This window comes from Nerophis ophidion, linkage group LG26 (genome assembly GCF_033978795.1).
Source record: "Nerophis ophidion isolate RoL-2023_Sa linkage group LG26, RoL_Noph_v1.0, whole genome shotgun sequence".
Lineage (NCBI taxonomy): Eukaryota > Metazoa > Chordata > Actinopteri > Syngnathiformes > Syngnathidae > Nerophis > Nerophis ophidion.
Window position 1 is genome coordinate 7,990,966 of NC_084636.1, and position 21,861 is coordinate 8,012,826.

Below are 21,861 nucleotides of genomic sequence, written 5' to 3' on the forward strand. Positions count from 1 at the left end.
TGACACAACATTCGCTACCCATTTGATCGGGGTCCTTAATGGGCTTTTTGTCAGGTTTGGGCGTCACCTTGCCAGGTTGTCCATGGACCGTCAACCCCCACCCTAACCCTAACCCTCTTTATTTTCCTTTTAACGCCCCACCCCAACCCTTAGACCTAACCCTAACCAACACTTTCTCTTTGGCTTCCCTAGCCCTAATTCCTAACCCCAACCTTAACCCCGAAAATAGTGCAGTTTCCTTTTTACCTTGGAACAGTTTTTTCCTACTTTCTTACAGTTGGAATGACAGCAGGATCACTTTAATGTTGTCGATTAGTGACTCATTACGCTGACTCCAAAGTGTCTGGCCAAGTTCAGACCCCCCGCCCCCCTGTCTCCAACAGAAATCTGACCACTCACTCCAGTCATGGTTGGGCTTTTTTTTCAAAGGGCTCACGTTTTTGTTCCAAAGGACCCTCTTCATCTTCCCCTGCATGTTGGGCCACATCTGGAGGAGATTAAAGATCTTAAAGGAAGGAGGTGAGGGGTATTTTTAGGTTGTATCTACGTTGAGAAGTCAATATTTATGATCTAAATGACATCCCTGGGGGGTCCTCTTGGCGTTGTTGTGCTCCCTTGGATTCAACAGAAACATCGCTCACAATCTTGGGAAGATTCTTTATTGAACTTTTCACAAGCTAAAATAATAACGCTATATAAGGAGAACAATCCATACACAGGCCTGGGTTGGCACGGTAACACACAAGAGCTGTCAGATGATTGGCAAGAATCATCCAGCCTAAGTCCAAAGTGTGTTCTTGTGGTTCGAAAAGGCCTAAAGAGTGACTGAATATAGTTTGATACAGACTGGTGATAATTTCAACGTCAGCTAGGGCTTCTTAGCCTTTTCATTCAACACAGAAAATAGATGTGTGTCCCCCCAAGCACTCCTCAAAGTCCATCATTGTAGAACCTGCCAAAAGCCAACATCTCACTCCTGATTAAAAAAAAAAACCCACTTCCTGTACAGCTCTCACCTTCTCGCCCTCCAGTCCCGCGACTTGAACACTTAAACTTTCCAAACCACCCAAAGCAGGAAGGTCTTTCTGTCGATCCTTCTCTACAGCTCGTCGCTCTCCACCAGGCTCCCGGGTGGCAGAGGGCTGCTGTCAGGGAAGAAGGCAGCCTTCACATCCAGGCCTCTCTCGGTCAGGGCGGCGTAGCGGCTGCTGGCCGGACGCACCTTCTTCGCTTTGGGGAGGTTGGGCTGCTGCCACTGGGCTGCGAGGGTGGGAAGCAGCGGTTATTCAAAGAAGGAGCCAGAAACCGAATTCGTCCACCTTACCGTGCACGTCGAGTCGTGCGGTGCTGGACACGATCCCCGCCTCGTTTTTGGCCGACACCGTGTACCAGCCGGCGTCCTCTTTGGTGGCGGGCTGGATGATCATGCACAGGTAGCCACTGTTGTCCTGGTGCATGCTGGGAGACAAAGGAAGTCATTCACATAGAGTCCAAGCTGATCTCATTGGTGCTCACCTTATTCTGTCTGTGTTGTGGGTGAGTGACTCGTTTTCCCTTTTCCAGAAGATCTGCGGGGAAGGAACGCCGGTGACGCGGCATTCCAGCCGCACCGGGTGGCCCTCCGCCACACTGGTGTTCTGGAGCTTCTCCACAAATGATGGCACTTTCTGCATCTCCTTGGCTGTGGACAAAACACATCGAAGAATTGTCAATGAACAAAACGCAGTGACTCAACAGTTAGGCTTGGACCCCAAACTTCAGTGATCCTGGTTGGAATTCAGCTTGCACACTCTGATGTAGACTGGTCTAAATGGAGCTTGGATTGAGATAATTGGTTTGTCATTGGGCAGCACGGTGGGAGAGGGGTTAGTGCGTCTGCCTCACAATATGAAGGTCCTGAGTAGTCCTGGGTTCAATCCCGAGTTCGGGATCTTTCTGTGTGGAGTTTGCATGTTCTCCCCGTGACTACGTGGGTTCCCTGTAGCTGAGATAGGCACCAGCGCCCCCCGCGACCCCAAAGGGAATAAGCGGTAGAAAATGGATATATTATCATCATAACTATATGCCTAAGGGCCGTTACTATAAAGTATTGTCAATATGTGCTGAAGCGGTTTTTCTGTATTTGTGCAGAACTAGCAATCTGAGAGATTGCTTGCCTTTCTTTATAATGGGTTGTACTTGTATAGCGCTTTTCTACCTTCAAGGTACTCAAAGCGCTTTGACACTACTTCCACATTTACCCATTCACACACACATTCACACACTGATGGAGGGAGCTGCCATGCAAGGCGCCAACCAGCACCCATCAGGAGCAAGGGTGAAGTGTCTTGCTCAGGACACAACGGACGTGACGAGGTTGGTACTAGGTGGGCTTTGAACCAGGGACCCTCGGGTTGCGCACGGCCACTCTACCACTGCGCCACGCCGTCCCCGTCTTTCCTATGAGTGTTCTGTCCAGATTCCACATGCTGACTGCCAAGGCCAAACATTCTGTTCTGGGACCAGCTCAAGAACAGACTGGGCGATAGCACCAAGTGTCAACATATTTGCATTTTTGTATTATCATATCTTGTGTCGAGTCCACTCCCCCCTTTCCCTCAATCACAATGATGTAATAGGGGTTTCCCTAATAAATACAGGAGGCACGCGGGCTGTTCTTTAGAACGTTGTTTGGATCTGTAACTAGAGTACAGCCCAAAACACGTGTCTCCTCATGAGCTCTATCTATCTGCTTGGTTCCTTGGTTCTTGTCTGATTAATAGATGTCACCAGTGTTTGAACCTGACAGTGGGCAGCATGGTGGAAGAGGGGTTAGTGCGTCTGCCTCAAAATATGAAGGTCCTGAGTAGTCCTGGGTTCAATCCCGACTTCGGGATCTTTCTGTGTGGAGTTTGCATGTTCTCCCTGTGACTACGTGGGTTCCCTGTAGCTGACATAGGCACCAGCGCCCCCCCGCGACCCCAGAGGGAATAAGCGGTAAAAAATGGATGGATGGATGGTTTGTCAGTGTGAAGAAATACATTATATCGCCAAAAGTGTTTGGCCACCTGCCTTGACTCACATGTGAACTTGAAGAGCCATCCCATTCCTAACTCATAGGGTTCAATATGACGTCGGTCAACCTTTTGCAGCTATTACAGCTTCAAATCCTTTGGGGAAGGCTGTCCACAAGGTTGTGGAGTGTGTTTATAGGAATTTTCCAACATTCTTCCGAAAGCGCATTGGTCAGGTCACACACTGATGTTGGTCGAGAAGGGCTGGCTCTCAGTCTCCGTTCTAATTCATCCCAAAGGTGTTCTATCGGGTTCAGGTCAGGTTTCTGTGCAGGCAAGTCAAGTTCATCCACACCAGTCGATATGGACCTTGCTTTGCACACTGGTGCAGAGTCATGTTGGAAGAGGAAGTGGCTCCCACAAGGTTGGGAGCATAGAATTGTCCAAAATGTTTTAGTATCCCGGAGCATTCAAAGTTCCTTTCACTGAAAGGGGCCAAGCCCAACTCCTGAAAAACAACCCCACACCATAATTCCTCCTCCACCAAATTTTACACTCTGCACAATGCAGTCCGAAATGTACCTTTCTCCCGGCAACCTCCAAACCCAGACTCGTCCATCAGATTCCCAGAATCAAAACCGTGATTCATCACTCCAGCGAAGGCGTCTCCACTGCTCTAGAGTCTAGTGACGTGCTTTACACCACTGCATCCAAGCTGATCAGCCATGGAAACCCATTCAATGAAGCTCTCTGCGTACTGTTCGTGGGCTAATTGGAAGGTCACGTGAAGTTTGGAGCTCTGTAGCAACTGACTCTGCAGAAAGTCGGCGACCTCTTTGCACTTCAGCATCCGCTGACCCCTCTGTCAGTTTACGTGGCCTACCACTTGGTGGCTGAGTTGCTGTTGTTCCCAAACTCTTCACTTTTCTTATAATAAAGCCAACAGTTGACTTTGGAATATTTAGGAGCGAGGAAACGCTCTTTCCAGACTTATTGCATTTATTTGGTAACGGTTGTATGTAAATAGGGTGTTTGTGTTGTGCATTTGCTTTGACTATCCCATGATTTAGTCCATACAACATCCTGTCTTTACCTGCAATGATGAGCTCCAGGTTGAAGGAGTTTTGTCCGGCGCGGTTGCTGGCGATGCAAGTGTAGATGCCTGCATCACGACTGGTCACGGGTTCGATGACCAGCGAGTGCACGCCATTTTCCCGCACCAGCATTTTGTGTGCGGAGTCCGGGCGGATGGTCTGTCCGTTGAGCTTCCACACAAGGTCAGGGGTCGGCAAGCCGCTCACCTATGGGAGAAGTTGGTGAAACATGACTTCCTACAATCAAAGATTATTTCTTGATGCTGTCTGCTCTTTGCCAATCTTGGTAGTAGCGTCATGTTCGTAGTACAATCAAAGATAATTTCTTGATGCTGTCTGCTATTCAACAATCTTGGTAGATAGTCCACAACAATAGCAACCTTCATCTGGAACAGTATCAGTCGGGTCACAAGATAGTCCACAGCAATAACAACCTTCATCTGGAACAGTATCAGTCGGGTCACAAGATAGTCCACAGCAATAACAACCTTCATCTGGAACAGTATCAGTCGGGTCACAAGATAGTCCACGGCAATAACAACCTTCATCTGGAACAGTATCAGTTGGGTCACAAGATAGTCCACAACAAAAACAACTTTCATCTGGAACAGTATCAGTTGAGACACAAGATAGTCCACAAAAATAGCAACCTTTATCTGGATCAGTATCAGTCGTGTCACAAGATGGTCCACAACAACCACAACCTTCATCTGGAACAGTATCAGTCGGGTCACAAGATAGTCCGCAACAATAGCAACATTTCATCTAGAACAGTATCAGTCGGGTCACAAGATAGTCCGTAACAATAGCAACATTTCATCTGGAACAGTATCAGTCGGGACAGAAGATAGTCCACAACAACATCAACCTTCATCTGGAACAGTATCAGTTGAGACACAAGATAGTCCACAAAAATAGCAACCTTTGTCTGGAACAGTATCAGTCAGGACACAAGATAATCCAAAACAATACCAACCTTCATCTGGAACAGTATCAGTCGGTACACAAGATAGTCCACAACAATAACAACCTTCATCTGGAACATTGTCAGTCGGTGCTCGAGATAGTCCACAACAATACCAACCTTCATCTGGAACAGTATCAGTCGGGTCACAAGATAGTCCACAGCAATAACAACCTTCATCTGGAACAGTATCAGTCGGGTCACAAGATAGTCCACGGCAATAACAACCTTCATCTGGAACAGTATCAGTTGGGTCACAAGATAGTCCACAACAACAACAACTTTCATCTGGAACAGTATCAGTTGAGACACAAGATAGTCCACAAATATAGCAACCTTTATCTGGATCAGTATCAGTCGTGTCACAAGATGGTCCACAACAACCACAACCTTCATCTGGAACAGTATCAGTCGGGTCACAAGATAGTCCGCAACAATAGCAACATTTCATCTAGAACAGTATCAGTCGGGTCACCAGATAGTCCGCAACAATAGCAACATTTCATCTGGAACAGTATCAGTCGGGACAGAAGATAGTCCACAACAACATCAACCTTCATCTGGAACAGTATCAGTTGAGACATAAGATAGTCCACAAAAATAGCAACCTTTGTCTGGAACAGTATCAGTCAGGACACAAGATAATCCAAAACAATACCAACCTTCATCTGGAACAGTATCAGTCGGTACACAAGATAGTCCACAACAATAACAACCTTCACCTGGAACATTGTCAGTCGGTGCTCAAGATAGTCCACAACAATAACAACCTTCATCTGGAACAGTATCAGTCGGTACACAAGATAGTCCACAACAATAGCAACCTTCATCTGGAACAGTATCAGTCGGGTCACAAGATAGTCCACAGCAATAACAACTTTCATCTGGAACAGTATCAGTCGGGTCACAAGATAGTCCACAGCAATAACAACCTTCATCTGGAACAGTATCAGTCGGGTCACAAGATAGTCCACGGCAATAACAACCTTCATCTGGAACAGTATCAGTTGGGTCACAAGATAGTCCACAACAACAACAACTTTCATCTGGAACAGTATCAGTTGAGACACAAGATAGTCCACAAAAATAGCAACCTTTATCTGGATCAGTATCAGTCGTGTCACAAGATGGTCCACAACAACCACAACCTTCATCTGGAACAGTATCAGTCGGGTCACAAGATAGTCCGCAACAATAGCAACATTTCATCTAGAACAGTATCAGTCGGGTCACAAGATAGTCCGCAACAATAGCAACATTTAATCTGGAACAGTATCAGTCGGGACAGAAGATAGTCCACAACAACATCAACCTTCATCTGGAACAGTATCAGTTGAGACACAAGATAGTCCACAAAAATAGCAACCTTTGTCTGGAACAGTATCAGTCAGGACACAAGATAATCCAAAACAATACCAACCTTCATCTGGAACAGTATCAGTCGGTACACAAGATAGTTCACAACAATAACAACCTTCATCTGGAACATTGTCAGTCGGTGCTCAAGATAGTCCACAACAATACCAACCTTCATCTGGAACAGTATCAGTCGGTACACAAGATAGTCCACAACAATAACAACCTTCATCTGGAACATTGTCAGTCGGTGCTCAAGATAGTCCACAACAATAACAACCTTCATCTGGAACAGTATCAGTCGGTACACAAGATAGTCCACAACAATAACAACCTTCATCTGGAACAGTATCAGTCGGGACACAAGATAGTCCACAACAATAACAACCTTCATCTGGAACGGTATCAGTCAAGACACAAGATAGTCCACAACAATAACAACCTTCATCTGGAACAGTATCAGTCGGGTCACAATATAGTCCACAGCAATAACAACCTTCATCTGGAACAGTATCAGTTGGGTCACAAGATAGTCCACAACAACAACTTTCATCTGGAACAGTATCAGTTGAGACACAAGATAGTCCACAAAAATAGCAACCTTTATCTGGATCAGTATCAGTCGGGTCACAAGATAGTCCACAACAACCACAACCTTCATCTGGAACAGTATCAGTCGGGTCACAAGATAGTCCACAACAATAACAACCTTCATCTGGAACAGTATCAGTCGGTACACAAGATAGTCCACAACAATAACAACCTTCATCTGGAACATTGTCAGTCGGTGCTCAAGATAGTCCACAACAATAACAACCTTCATCTGGAACAGTATCAGTCGGTACACAAGATAGTCCACAACAATAACAACCTTCATCTGGAACATTATCAGTCGGGACACAAGATAGTCCACAACAATAACAACCTTCATCTGGAACAGTACCAGTCAAGACACAAGATAGTCCACAACAATAGCAACCTTCATCTGGAACAGTATCAGTCGGGTCACAATATAGTCCACAGCAATAACAACCTTCATCTGGAACAGTATCAGTTGGGTCACAAGATAGTCCACAACAACAACTTTCATCTGGAACAGTATCAGTTGAGACACAAGATAGTCCACAAAAATAGCAACCTTTATCTGGATCAGTATCAGTCGGGTCACAAGATAGTCCACAACAACCACAACCTTCATCTGGAACAGTATCAGTCGGGTCACAAGATAGTCCACAACAATAACAACCTTCATCTGGAACATTGTCAGTCGGTGCTCAAGATAGTCCACAACAATAACAACCTTCATCTGGAACAGTATCAGTCGGTACACAAGATAGTCCACAACAATAACAACCTTCATCTGGAACAGTACCAGTCAAGACACAAGATAGTCCACAACAATAGCAACCTTCTTCTGGAACAGTTTCAGTCGGGCACCAACGCTCTTTCTTTCGGATTTAAAACTCCTTCCATCAATCCGCAGATCTTTTGAATGAACTTCGAGACATTCAAAAGTTTTATTTCCATGATTTTTGTCTGAGAATTCCTTCCAAAAAACCTCTCCCGCCGGTCGGACCTGCATCTGCCCCGATATATTCTTTGCAACCGTGCAAAAGAGTCCTATTAGGAGGGCCGCACCACAAGACCGTGCGACCCAGTACAGCACTTAGACTTAAACAAACTTCATTGATCCACAAGGGAAATTGTTCACAACAATTGTTGCACACAGTCTTGGTTTCTTTGATTCTTTGATGACTGGTTATGGTAGTTGATTGAGATGTTAAAGGCGTCCTACCACAATGTAGGTGACTCTCTCAAGAGCTACAGTAGATGATAACACGCCCCTCACCTTGCAGTCCATGCGACACAGTCGGCCCTCCTGTACGATGAGGTCGCCGGGCGCCTGCAGGAAGTGCGGCCGGAAGTGGCGCTCCTGGATGTTATCGCTCTCGTCGCCGCTGTCTCTGGACCTGGACCTGGGCCTGGGGTGCAGTGTATAGAACTTAACGTGTTTTTATCGCAAAAGCTTCTTTTGACACACAAATAATTGAATTTTGTGAACTGAATTTTCTACATCAAGAATTTCAGTGAAAGACAAAACGTGTTAGTGTGTGGAAAAGAGTCCAACCCTCTTCATTGAAAAGATCGGTTTAATAGTCACCTGGAGGCGTGTCTTAATGAAATTAAACAATGGATATCCGCTAACGTTTTGCAACTCAATGGTAAGAAAACGGAAATGCTGATTATCGGTCCTGCTAGACACCGACACCTATTTGATAATACCACCTTATCATTTGACACCAAACTCGGTAAAGAGCCTGGGTATTGTCTTCGACCCAAGTCTCTCGTTTGAGTCACACATTAAGAGCGTTACTGTGTAGAAGGAGTCTGATCAGCGCCCTTGCAGGAGCAAAGGTCACCGCCTCTGTCCACGGTGCTGAAAACAGAGCGCCACCAGCTGACGGCGAGACACAGCTGGCAGAGGATTAGATTGCACAGGTGGTACGTGTTAATCTAATCATCCGTTGTCTTTAACAGTAGGCGGCCGGGAGCAGAGGATTGGTAAGACTGAAAAGTCCGGAGGAAACTTTGTTGGAAAAGTAATGAGCATTAAACATCTTGTTAAACCTGCACGCTGGACTCCTGTGCCGCGTCTGACAGTGTGACTGCGAGTAAGCGACTTCCCCACTTACTAAAACGGCTTCCTTTTATCTGCGTAATATAGCTAAAATTTGTTCAAATTGGTCCACCAGTGACACTGAGATCATTATCCATGCGTTTGTTACGTCTCGACTACTGTAACGTATTATTTTCGGGTCTCCCCATGTCTAGCATTAAAAGATTACAGTTGGTACAAAATGCGGCTGTTAGACTTTTGACAAGAACAAGAAAGTTTGATCACATTACGCCTGTACTGGCTCACCTGCACTGGCTTCCTGTGCACTTAAGATGTGACTTTAAGGTTTACTACTTCCGTATAAAATAATACACGGTCTAGCTCCATCCTATCTTGCTGATTGTATTGTACCATATGTCCCGGCCAGAAATCTGCGTTCAAAGAACTCCGGCTTATTAGTGATTCCCAGAGCCCCAAAAAAGTCTGCGGGCTACAGAGCGTTTTCTATTGGGGCTCCAGTACTCTGGAATGCCCTAGAGATGCTACCTCAGTAGAAGCATTTAATTCCGATCTTAAAACTCATTTGTATACTCTAGCCTTTAAATAGACCCCCTTTTAGACCAGTTGATCTGCCGCCTCTTTTCTGCTCTGCCTCCCTATCCTGCATGGAGAGGTTATTAGGTGACCACTCATCCGTGCATAAGTTGATGACGTCTCCGCACTGCTGATTCGTCTCCACTCAAGATGATCTCCTGCTGGCTCCACTATAGACTGGACTCACACACTATTAACTAGATCCACTCGACATCCCAGGGGTGCAGGGGTCGCCCGCATCTGCGGTCCCCTCCAAGGTTTCTCATTGCATCCCATTGGGTTGGGTTTTTTCTCGCCCTGACGTGGGATCTGAACCAAGGATGTCGTTGTGGCTTGTGCAGCCCTTTGAGACACTCGTGATTTAGGTCTATATAAATAAACTTTGATTGATTGATGCGTCAAGGTGAGGCCACCATGTCTGATTAGAAGGACGCCTTTATCCGCAGAACGGTGACATTTCACGGAGCCACAGCTGGCTTCTGCAGCCAAAGATCGGACCGCCAAGGTCCCCGCTCTCAGCTGATAGCCAGCTCAGACAGCAGCCATTTTTGTATGCCCCTCCTATAAATGGTGAGCCAATTAGAGTGGGGGCTGACGGAGATAGATATCTACATATATCCATAATTAAGAGTTATTTATTTTCTTTAGTCATATTTGAAATAGCTAGTGTACTCTTTTTATCTTTTCATTATCTCATGACCGATGGTACACTGTGGACTACCTTGAGCTTGGAATGCAGGAGTAGCAATGCTCCTTTTCCTATCTCTTCCAGTCTCCAGCTGAGGAAAAGAATAGATATGTGTATTTGCTCTGAAGGGTGGGGGCTATTGGCATATAGAAAAAGACAAGACTTCCGTAGAGTTTTCAGATAAACTAGGCGACGTGAATTGAACGTGTTGTTTTTTAGGTTGGTCCCCCCAAAGCTTTGGAATAAATTGCAAAATACCTATTCTGTTCTGGGTTATCATTTAAAATCAGCTTATGTGTCATCAAAAGTCACCACTTTGTCAACAAATTAAATTCCCTCGGAGGAATTTAGGGTAGTAGTTCATGAATTCTAGTGTTGCGATGATAATATTGATAAAGGGTTAGTTTGGCACTTTGTTCATGACTTCAGTGCCAGTCCTTCCTGATGTATGCATGCCCCCACTTGGAGGTGGTGTCTGGAACCACAACACCCGAGTCAACGTCACTTCTCTTTCTTCTGACCGCATCAGAATTGAAAACAGACATTTTTGTTTTTGCTCTGGAATGCTCACCAGTGTCCAATGCCAGGTGTTTAAATGTGGTGACACAGGTGTGTTCTGTCATGAGCACAAATCACCAAGACCTCACCTGCGCATATGTCCCGGCGAGGAGCGCTGGCTGCGGCCTCGCTGGTTCACGGCTTGGACCATCATCCTGCCCGTGCAGCTCACCCTGCCCTGTGAATATGGACGTTAAGTCAGACCGGGGGACGCTAAAGGGGACGTATGCTCCACTTCCTGAGTGCACGTGCTGACCTGCGGGTTGCCCGCCATGATGGTGTAATTGCCGTCATCATCCAGTGAGGCCGCTGCAGTGTGTAGCGCGCACGTGCCATCGATGCCACGGCTGATCTGGTAGTGCTCACTCCGCTTGGAGATCTGCTTGCCGTCTTTAAACCAGTACACCTGCGACAAGAAGGACATTAATGTACACTTGACGGTGGAGAGGCGGTCAACTCATAGTCATGAGTTCTACTATTGCACATGCCGTGTGGCGCCAAGGAACAGGAGTTAACAACCATCACGTTCTGATGCAATTGTTTAAAATAGAATATTGACTTCCTTTTAAAGTGCCATGATTGGATATAAAATCAGCTTCCATGAAATGCTCAGTCAGTCACGAACAAGGACGGGGCGAGGGGTCACCACTTTGTCAACAAATGCCTGAGCAAATTGTTTAAGAACAACATTTCCCAACCAGCTATTGCAAGGAATTTAAGGATTTCACCATCTACGCTCCGTAATATTAAAAGGTTCAGAGAATTTGGAGAAATCCCTGCACGTAAGCGATGATATTCTGGACCTTCGATCCCTCAGGCGGTACCGCATCAAAATGTGTAAAGAATATCGCCACATGGACCCAGGAACACTTCAGAAAACCACTGTCAGTAACAACAGTTGGTCGCTACATCTGTAAGTCCAAGGTTAAATCTCTACTATGCAAAGCCAAAGCCATTTATCAACAACACTGGGTCCGAGCTCATCTAAGATGGACTGATACAAAGTAGAAAACTGTTTTTGGAAACTGTGGACCAAAGAGGAAAAGAACAATCCGGACTGTTGTCGGCGCAAAGTTGAAATGCCAGCATTTGTGATGGTATGGGGGTGTATTAGTGCCCAAGGCATGGGTAACTTACACATCTGTGAAGGCCCCTCCCACCTCCAAAGACATGCACCTGGGGATAGGCCCCTCCCACCTCCAAAGACATGCACCTGGGGATAGGCCCCTCCCACCTCCAAAGACATGCACCTGGGGATAAGCCCCCCCACCTCCAAAGACATTCACCTGGGGATAGGCCCCTCCCACCTCCAAAGACATGCACCTGGGGATAGGCCCCTCCCACCTCAAAAGACATGCAACTGGGGATAGGCCCCTCCCACCTCCAAAGACATGCACCTGGGGATAAGCCCCCCCCCCCCACCTCCAAAGACATTCACCTGGGGATAGGCCCCTCCCACCTCCAAAGACATGCACCTGGGGATAGGCCCCTCCCACCTCAAAAGACATGCAACTGGGGGTAGGTCCCTACCACCTCCAAAGACATTCACCTGGGGATAGGCCCCTCCCACCTCCAAAGACATGCACCTGGGGATAGGCCCCTCCCACCTCAAAAGACATGCAACTGGGGATAGGCCCCTCCCACCTCCAAAGACATTCACCTGGGGATAAGCCCCCCCCCCCACCTCCAAAGACATGCACCTGGGGATAAGCCCCCCCCCCTCCAAAGACATACACCAGGGGATTGACCACTCCCACCTCCAAAGACATGCACCTGGGGATAGGCCCCTCCCACCTCCAAAAAAAATGCACCTGATAGGTTGATTGGCAACACTAAATGGTCCCTAGTGTATAAAAGTTGTTTGTCTATCTGTGTTGGCCCTGGGATGAGGTGGCGACATGTCCAGGGTGTACACGGCCTTCCGCCCGAATAAATGTTAATGTAATATCCTACATGTCCTCACCTTAGGTTTGGGCTCCCCATCAATCTTGCAGGTGAAGGTGACGGGCATTCCCTCAAAGACTTTGTAGTGTTTCAGCTTCTGCTGGAAGGTGGGCCCCTCCCCCAGCGGGTCTGCCGAGTCGGGGTCGTGCTGAACGTCGTCGTCTGACTCTTCAACCGGCGAACGCTCCAGACGGAACTCGATCTCGCTGATGAGACGCTGCTCGAAACTGGACACTTTGTATTCCTGAAGTAATGTAAACATTCACATTGAAGTACTATCAGTATTTACATTCAAGTAATGTAAATATTTACAAGTATATGAAACATTTTTGGATCAACAAAGCTTGAAACAAACATTTTATCACAGATTTCAGGCTCTCCACAATATTTACATTGTGTGTTGTCAGGTGTGTGCGTGGCCCCTGTCAGGTGTGTGTTTGGCCCCTGAGAGGTGGGTGTGTTGCCCCTGACAGGTGTGTGTGTTGCCCCTGATAGGTGTGTGTGTGTGGCCCCTAACAGGTGTGTGTGTTGCCCCTGATAGGTGTGTGTGTTGCCCCTGACAGGTGTGTGTTTGTGGCCCCTAACAGGTGTGTGTGTTGCCCCTGACAGGTGTGTGTGTGTGTGTGGGTGGCCCTTGATAGGCATGTGTGCCCCCTGACAGGTGTGTGTGTGGCCCCTGACAGGTGTGTGTGTGGCCCCTGACAGGTGTGTGTGTTGCCCCTGTCAGGTGTGTGTGTGTGTGGCCCCTGTCAGGTGTGTGTGTTGCCCCTGACAGGTGTGTGTGTGGCCCCTGACAGGTGTGTGTGTTGCCCCTGACAGGTGTGTGTGTGTGGCCCCTAACAGGTGTGTGTGTTGCCCCTGACAGGTGTGTGTGTGTGTGTGTGTGTGGCCCTTGATAGGCATGTGTGCCCCCTGACAGGTGTGTGTGTGTGCCCCTGACAGGTGTGTGTGTTGCCCCTGTCAGGTGTGTGTGTGTGGCCCCTGTCAGGTGTGTGTGTGGCCCCTGACAGGTGTGTGTGTTGCCCCTGTCAAGTGTGTGTGTATGGCCCCTGTCAGGTATGTGTGTGGCCCATGACAGGTGTGTGTGTTGCCCCTGACAGGTGTGTGTGTGTGTGTGTGTGTGTGGCCCTTGATAGGCATGTGTGCCCCCTGACAGGTGTGTGTTGCCCCTGTCAGGTGTGTGTGTGGCCCCTGTCAGGTGTGTGTGTGGCCCCTGTCAGGTGTGTGTGTGGCCCCTAACAGGTGTGTGTGTTGCCCCTGACAGGTGTGTGTGTGGCCCCTGACAGGTGTGTGTGTGGCCCCTGACAGGTGTGTGTGTGGCCCTTGATAGGCATGTGTAGCACCTGACAGGTGTGTGTGATGCCCCTGACAGGTGTGTATGTGGCCCCTGACAGGTGTGTGTGTGGCCCTTGATAGGCGTGCGTGGCGCCTGACAGGTGTGTGTGTTGCCCCTGACAGGTGTGTATGTGGCCCCTGAGAGGTGTGTGTGGCCTCTGAGAGGTGCGTGTGGCCTGTGACAGGTGTATGCGTGTCCCCTTACAAGTGTGTGGCCCCTGTCAGGTATGTGTGGCCCCTGTCAGGTATGTGTGGCTCTTGTCAGGTATGTGTGACCCCTGTTAGGTGTGTGTGGCCCCTGACAGGTGTGTGTGTGGCCCCTGACAGGTATGTGTGGCCTGTGACAGGTGTATGCGTGTCCCCTTACAAGTCTGTGGCCCCTGTCAGGTATGTGTGGCTCCTGTCAGGTATGTGTGACCCCTGTTAGGTGTGTGTGGCCCCTGACAGGTGTGTGTGTGTGGCCCCTCACAAGTGTGTGACCCCTGACAGGTATGTGTGGCCCCTGTCAGGTATGTGTGGCCCTTTTCTGGTATGTGTGGCCCCTGCCAGGTATGTGCGGCTCCTGTCAGGTGCGTGTGGCTCCTGACAGGTGTGTGTGTGGCCCCTGTTAAGTGTGTGGCCCCTATTAGGTGAGTGTGTGGCCCCTGTTAGGTGTGTGTGGCCTCTGATAGGTGTGTGTGGCCCCTGACAGGCGTGTGAGTGGCCCCTGACAGGCGTGTGAGTGGCCCCTGAGAAGTGTGTGTGGCCTCTGAGAGGTGCGTGTGGCCCCTGACAGGTGTATGCGTGTCCCCTTACAAGTGTGTGGCCCCTGTCAGGTATGTGTGACCCCTGTTAGGTGTGTGTGGCCCTTTACAAGTGTGTGTGTGGCCCCTCACAAGTGTGTGGCCCCTGACAGGTATGTGTGGCCCTTTTCTGATATGTGTGGCCCCTGTCAGGTATGTGCGGCCCCTGTCATGTATGTGCGGCTCCTGTCTGGTGCATGTGGCTCCTGACAGGTGTGTGTGGCCCCTGTTAAGTGTGTGGTCCCTGTTAGGTGTGTGTGGCCACTGCTAAGTGTGTGTGTGGCCCCTGACAGGCGTGTGAGTGGCCCCTAAAAGGCGTGTGAGTGGCCCCTGACAGGCGTGTGTGGCCCCTGTCAGGTATGTGCGGCTCCTGTCTGGTGCGTGTGGCTCTTGACAGGTGTGTGTGTGGCCCCTGTTAAGTGTGTGGCCCCTGTTAGGTGTGTGTGGCCCCTGTTAGGTGTGTGTGTGGCCCCTGACAGGCGTGTGAGTGGCCCCTAAAAGGCATGTGAGTGGCCCCTGACAGGCGTGTGTGGCCCCTGTCAGGCATGTGTGGCCCCTGACAGTTGTGCGTGGCCCCTGTCAGGTATGTGTAGCTCCTGTCAGGTATGTGTGGCTCCTGTCAGGCATGTGTGGCCCCTGATGACAAGTACCTGATTGACAGGCTCCTCCTGGGCGTCCTGGGCCTTCAACAGTGTGGCAGCGTTGTCGACGCCCAACAGCCTGCGAGCCATCTTCTCCTCATAGGTTAGCCTCTGCAAGCACGGCATGAGTCGGGTGGGAGTCAGCGTGGGTTAGTGTGTGAGTTGCAGGACACACACACACACACACACACACGCACGCACGCACGCACGCAGGCACGCACACACACACACACACACGCACACACACACATACACACACACACACAGGTTATCATTTGGAATGGGTACCAAGTTTCTGTTCAGAACTTGTGGGGACCACCCTTTCTACAGGTTGTGGAGGCATACCAAAAACGAGGTAAAATGTCCACTGCCCAGTTAGCTCATACAGGTCTTTAAATCTCTGGATTGATGAAGTAATGTGCTGATCATTCTTACTGGGGACAAAAAGAGTTAATATGGTTCATGGGGACCAAATTTAAATAATTTTGCACAATACACACAAATGTGTTGTTCGTGACTACTGAGGACCATTTTTAAAAAATGTTCAAATTAAATATGACATGCGATGAGGTGGCGACTTGTCCAGGGTGTACCCCGCCTTTCGCCCGAATGCAGCTGAGATAGGCTCCAGCACCCCCCCCCCCGCAACCCCAAAAGGGACAAGCGGTAGGAAATGCTGTCCTCTTATAGGAAGTTTCCCCACTTAAATGTTAAAGCAAATCCTGCATCCTCTGTGACATGACTGAAAACTGCTATTTAGCAGTAATGAAGTTGTCCGCAACTCCAACTACCATATAGGGAAGAAGTGTGAGCAGAGCAGCGAGTGCAGTACCAGCTACAGCCCGATGAGGGGGCTGCTGTGCAAATGTCTCACACTCAAACTAACCAGTAAACATGATTTATGGGCCAAAGCTTAAACATCACTACGGCATCTTCAGAATGGATCTGACTATCCTTTAAGGGACCTGTTTTTTTGGTCCCCATACCGTCAGAAGTCCCCTAAAGGTGACTGTGTAAACAGGAGTGTGTGTGGCCCCTGTCATGTGTGTGTGTGTGACCCCTGTCAGGTGTGTGTGTGATCCCCTGGCAGGTGTGTGTGGCGCCCCTGGCAGGCGTTGTTTGTGGCCCCTAACAGGTGTGTGTGTGGCCCCTGTCAGGTGCGTGTGTGGCCCTGACAGGTGTGTGTGTTGCCCCTGACAGGTGTGTGTGTGGCCCCTGTCAGGTGTGTGTATGGCCCCTGACAGTTGTGTGTGCGGGCCCTGACAGGTATGTGTGTGGGCCCTGACAGGCGTGTGTGGCCCTTTACAGTTGTGTGTGGCCCTGACAGGCGTGTGTTGCGCCTGACAGGTGTGTGTTGCCCCTGACAGTTGTGTGTTGCCCCTGACAGGTGTGTGTGGCCCCTGGCAGGTGTGTGTGTGCCCCTGACAGGTGTGTGTTGCCCCTGACAGGTGTGTGTGGCCCCTGGCAGGTGTGTGAGTGGCCCCTGATAGGCGTGTGTGGCCCTTCTCAGTTGTGTGTGGCCCTGACAGGCGTGTGGGTTGCCCCTGACAGGTGTGTGTGTGTGGCCCCTAACAGGTGTGTGTGTGGCCCCTGTCATGTGTGTGTGGCCCCTGTCATGTGTGTGTGGCCCTGACAGGCGTGTGTTGCCGCTGACAGGCATGTGTGGCCCCTGTCAGGCGTGTGTTGCCCCTGAGAGGTGGGTGTGTTGCCCCTGACAGGCGTGTGTGTGGCCCCTGTCAGGTGTGTGTGTGGCCCCTCTCAGTTGTGCGTGGCTCTGACAGGCGTGTGTGTTGCCCCTTAAAGGTGTGTGTGTGACCCCTGACAGGTGTGTGTGTGTGTGTGTGTGTGGCCCATAACAGGTGTGTGTGTGGCCCCTGACAGGCGTGTGTGTTGCCCCTTAAAGGTGTGTGTGTGAGAGACCCCTGACAGGTGTGTGTGTGTGTGTGTGTGTGTGTGTGGCCCCTCTCAGTTGTGTGTGGCCCTGAAAGGCGTGTGTGTTGCCCCTGACAGGCGTGTGTGTTGCCCCTTAAAGTTGTGTGTGTGTGGCCCCTGACAGGTGTGTGTGTGGCCGCTGTCAGCCGTGTGTTGCCCCCGACAGGTGTGTGCGTGGCACCTGACAGGCGTGTGTCGCCCATGACAGGCGTGTGTCGCCCATGACAGGCGTGTGTGTGTGTGTGTGTGTGTGTGTGTGTGTGTGTGTGTGTGGCCCCTCTCAGTTGTGTGGTGCCCCTGACAGGCGTGTGTGTGACCCCTGACAGGTGTATGTGTGTGTGGCCCCTGACAGGTGTGTGTGTGGCCGCTGTCAGCCGTGTGTTGCCCCCGACAGGTGTGTGCGTGGCACCTGACAGGCGTGTGTCGCCCATGACAGGCGTGTGTCGCCCATGACAGGCGTGTGTGTGTGTGTGTGTGTGTGTGTGTGTGTGTGTGGCCCCTCTCAGTTGTGTGGTGCCCCTGACAGGCGTGTGTGTGACCCCTGACAGGTGTATGTGTGTGTGGCCCCTGACAGGTGTGTGTGTGGCCCCTGACAGGTGTTTGGCCCCTGTCAGCTGTGTGTTGCCCCCGACAGGTGTGTTTGTTGCCCCTGACAGGTTTGTGTGGGTGGCCCCTTACAGGCATGTGTGGCCCCTGACAGGCGTGTGTCGCCCCTGACAGGCGTGTGTGTGTGTGTGTGTGTGTGTGGCCCCTCTCAGTTGTGTGTGGCCCTGAAAGGCGTGTGTGTTGCCCCTTAAAGGTGTGTGTGTTGCCCCTTAAAGGTGTGTGTGTGACCCCTGACAGGTGTGTCTGTGTGTGGCCCCTGACAGGTGTGTGTGTGGCCCCTGTCAGCTGTTTGTTGCCCCCGACAGGTGTGTGTGTTGCCCCTGACAGGTTTGTGTGGGTGGCCCCTTACAGGCGTCTGTGGCCCCTGACAGGCGTGTGTGGCCCCTGACAGGCGTGTGTCGCCCATGACAGGCGTGTGTGGCTCCTGACAGGTGTGTGTGTTGCCCCTGACAGGCGTGTGTGTGTGGCCCCTGACAGGCGTGTGTGGCCCCTGTCAGGTGTCCCCTAAAGGTGACTGTGTAAACAGAGGGATGTCCCCATTAATTCAGCATTGCCAGAACACACACACACACACACAGACACACACACACACACACACACACACACACACACACACACACACACACACACACACACACACACACACACACACAAAGGAGGGTGATCCGAGGCGTGTTAGTTGTTCATGAGTCTCTAGTCCAGCGCGACAGGAAACACTCACCTGTTGCCCGTTGCTCATGCGCTCCTCTTTAAAGCGCAGCTTCCTCTCCAAGTCCTGGATGACGGCGTCCTTGGAGCCCTGGATGTCCAAGTTGGAGTTGAGCCGAGGCGTGTGGGAGGCGGGCGACTTCTTGGGGAAGGCTTTGCTGCGGAGGCGACACAAGCAAAACACTTGAAGCGTTTCTCCCTATCATTCCAGATGTGTAGGCACCTGTGGCTGTAGGCAACCTCCTGATATATTGCTGAAGTATGAGGAGTGTTTAGCATATTTATATAGCTCTGCTATCAAATATTTTGTCATTTTATTGATCACCATCCTGTCATCATTTCAAGTAATGTTGACTATTCATTTTGAGCAAATAACATTTTTACTACTGTCCTTTTTGCACTTGAGAACAAACAGTTCCAACATTTGGATCTCTGCAAGATAATTCATAATTGTTTGGAAAAACTGAACGGAACCTTCCAGTCCACGGAACACATCACCCTCCGTGAAGCAGGACGTAGCCTGCTAGATAACAAAGCACTCTAAATGTTCTTTGTGGAGGGGGCGTGGTCCAGGCGTCGCCTGTGGGCGGAGCATGTGCGGAAGCCGGCTACGAAGCAGCTGCAAGTTAGTGGATAGCCTTGCTGGAAGAGGTTGTCTAATCACTGTTTCTCTCTATCTAAAGCAGCGTGAGGAGCCTGGAAGGAAGAGGGGAGCCCACAGAGATTGAGGGGGATGAGAGAGACTCGACAGAGTAGAACGTAAAAGAAAAAAAACTCTGTAAACGTCTGCTAACCGTAACCAGAGAGTGGTACAGTCCTCCGGCCACTGACTGGTTGCGGGATCTTGGTGACAGGGAATGATCCGGCTTGATTAGCAGACGTTCACAGAATTTTCTTTTCTTTTACGTTCTACTCTGTCGAGAGTCTCCCCTCAGTCTCTCTGGGCTCCCTCCTCCTTCCGGGCTCCTCACGCTGCTTTAAACCGAGAGACAGGTGATTAGACAACCTGTTCCAGCTGGGTTATCCACTCACCTGCAGCTGCTTCGTAGCCGGCTTCCACACATGCTCCGCCTACAGGCGACGCCAGGACCACGCCCCCTCCACACTCTTCACGAGTGGAAAATGGATTGGTCGACTCACACAGTGCTGTTGCCTTTGGGGAGACCCAATGCGTTGACCGCGGGGCCCCTGGACGTAGGGGGCGTGGCCGGCAACAGGGAGGACAGGAAGCCGGAGGCGGGAGATGGAGGGACGGAGGAGAATGGCGAGGACACGTCAGAGAAAGCGGGGGACACGGGCAGGGGAGGAGGCGGTGGGGGAGGAGGCAGGTCATCGACGCCGCACACTGGGGACGACAAGTCGCCCGAATCAAAGTCGGGCGGGGGCGGGGGTGGGAAGGAAGGCGAGCTAGGCACGTCCGCGCTGGCCGCCTTAGAGAACGCTGGCGCGGAGATTTTGTTGAAGGGTGTATGCGAGGTGGGCGAGGAGCCCGCGGACTGGGTTGGAAAGCCGCCGCCGCCGCCTCCTCCTCCGGGGCTCTGAGCAGCAATGAACTGTTTGGGCCGGGCGTAGTTGAAGGTGCTGGCCTGCATGGCTGTGCTGTTCTCCAGTTCTTGGAAGGAGGGAGGAGGGGGAAGAGGGGGTGACGGGGAATGGCTTTGGATGACTTCCTGTGGCCCGGGCCAGACTTCCTGCTGCTGATGCCAGATGGCTGCTTCCTGCTGCTCCAGAACAATCTGCTCCTGAAGCTGCTTCAGCTGAGATGCGTTCCTGCATTGACAAGAAATAAGCGGCTGGTTATTGATGAAGCAGGAAAGGAAACGAAATAAGACCTTGTCCACGCGCACGTATTTGTGCAGCTGTGGTCCCTGATAGTGTATCAGCCTGGAAGTGTGGGCCCTGGTAATAGATCAGTCTGTACCTGTTGGCTCTGATAGAGTATCAGCCTGGAGCTGTGGGCCCTGGTAATATATCAGTCTGGACCTGTGGGCTCCGATAGAGTTTCAGCCTGGAGCTGTGGGCCCTGATAGTGTATCAGCCTGGAGCTGTGAGTCTTGATGGCGTATCAGCCTAGAGCTGTGGGCCCTGATAGTGTATCAGCCTGGAATTGTGGGCCCTGGGAATATATCAGTCTGGAGCTGTGGGCCCTGATAGCGTATCAGCCTCGAGCTGTGGGCCCTGATAGTGTATCAGCCTCGAGCTGTGGGCCCTGATAGTGTATCAGCCTGGAACTATGGGCCTTGATAGTGTATCAGCCCGGAGCTGTCGGCCCTAATAGTGTATCAGTTTGGAGACGTGGGCCCTGATAGTATATCAGTCTGGAGCTGTGGGCCCTGATAGTGTATCAGCCTGGAGCTGTGAGTCTTGATGGCGTATCAGCCTAGAGCTGTGGGCCCTGATAGTGTATCAGCCTGGAATTGTGGGCCCTGGGAATATATCAGTCTGGAGCTGTGGGCCCTGATAGCGTATCAGTCTAGAGCTGTGGGCCCTGATAGCGTATCAGCCTCGAGCTGTGGGCCCTGATAGTGTATCAGCCTGGAACTATGGGCCTTGATAGTGTATCAGCCCGGAGCTGTCGGCCCTAATAGTGTATCAGTTTGGAGACGTGGGCCCTGATAGTATATCAGTCTGGAGCTGTGGGCCCTGATAGTGTATCGGCCTGGAGCTGTGGGCCCTGATAGTGTATCAGCCTGGAACTATGGGCCTTGATAGTGTATCAGCTCGGAGCTGTCGGCCCTAATAGTGAGTGTATCAGTCTGGAGACGTGGGCCCTGATAGTGTATCGGCCTGTAGCTGTGGGCCCTAGTAATTTATCAGTCTGGAGCTGTGGGACCTGATATTGTATCAGCCTGGAACTATGGGCCTTGATAGTGTATCAGCTCGGAGCTGTCGGCCCTAATAGTGAGTGTATCAGTCTGGAGCCGTGGGCCCTGATAGTGTATCAGCCTGGAACTATGGGCCTTGATAGTGTATCAGCTCGGAGCTGTCGGCCCTAATAGTGAGTGTATCAGTCTGGAGACGTGGGCCCTGATAGTGTATCAGCATGGAG

The 21,861-nt window shown here is 50.6% G+C and overlaps 1 protein-coding gene across 3 annotated transcripts in view; it reads right to left on the reverse strand.

The window, feature by feature from the left end:
- Nucleotides 1–645: 645 nt before the first annotated feature.
- Nucleotides 646–21,861, reverse strand: part of LOC133543917 (palladin-like) — a 90,744-nt gene continuing 69,528 nt past the window's right edge. For all 3 annotated transcript variants that reach the window (XM_061888828.1, XM_061888829.1, XM_061888830.1), the window contains 11 exons: nucleotides 19,953–20,582; nucleotides 18,826–18,970; nucleotides 15,576–15,677; nucleotides 12,828–13,052; nucleotides 11,121–11,270; nucleotides 10,954–11,042; nucleotides 8,257–8,389; nucleotides 4,087–4,294; nucleotides 1,516–1,681; nucleotides 1,325–1,458; nucleotides 646–1,260 (listed from right to left, as the gene is read on the reverse strand). In XM_061888828.1, coding sequence (XP_061744812.1) covers nucleotides 1,100–1,260; nucleotides 1,325–1,458; nucleotides 1,516–1,681; nucleotides 4,087–4,294; nucleotides 8,257–8,389; nucleotides 10,954–11,042; nucleotides 11,121–11,270; nucleotides 12,828–13,052; nucleotides 15,576–15,677; nucleotides 18,826–18,970; nucleotides 19,953–20,582 — 2,143 coding nt within the window. In that variant the 3' untranslated portion in view covers nucleotides 646–1,099. The remainder of the gene's footprint in view (nucleotides 1,261–1,324; nucleotides 1,459–1,515; nucleotides 1,682–4,086; nucleotides 4,295–8,256; nucleotides 8,390–10,953; nucleotides 11,043–11,120; nucleotides 11,271–12,827; nucleotides 13,053–15,575; nucleotides 15,678–18,825; nucleotides 18,971–19,952; nucleotides 20,583–21,861) is intronic.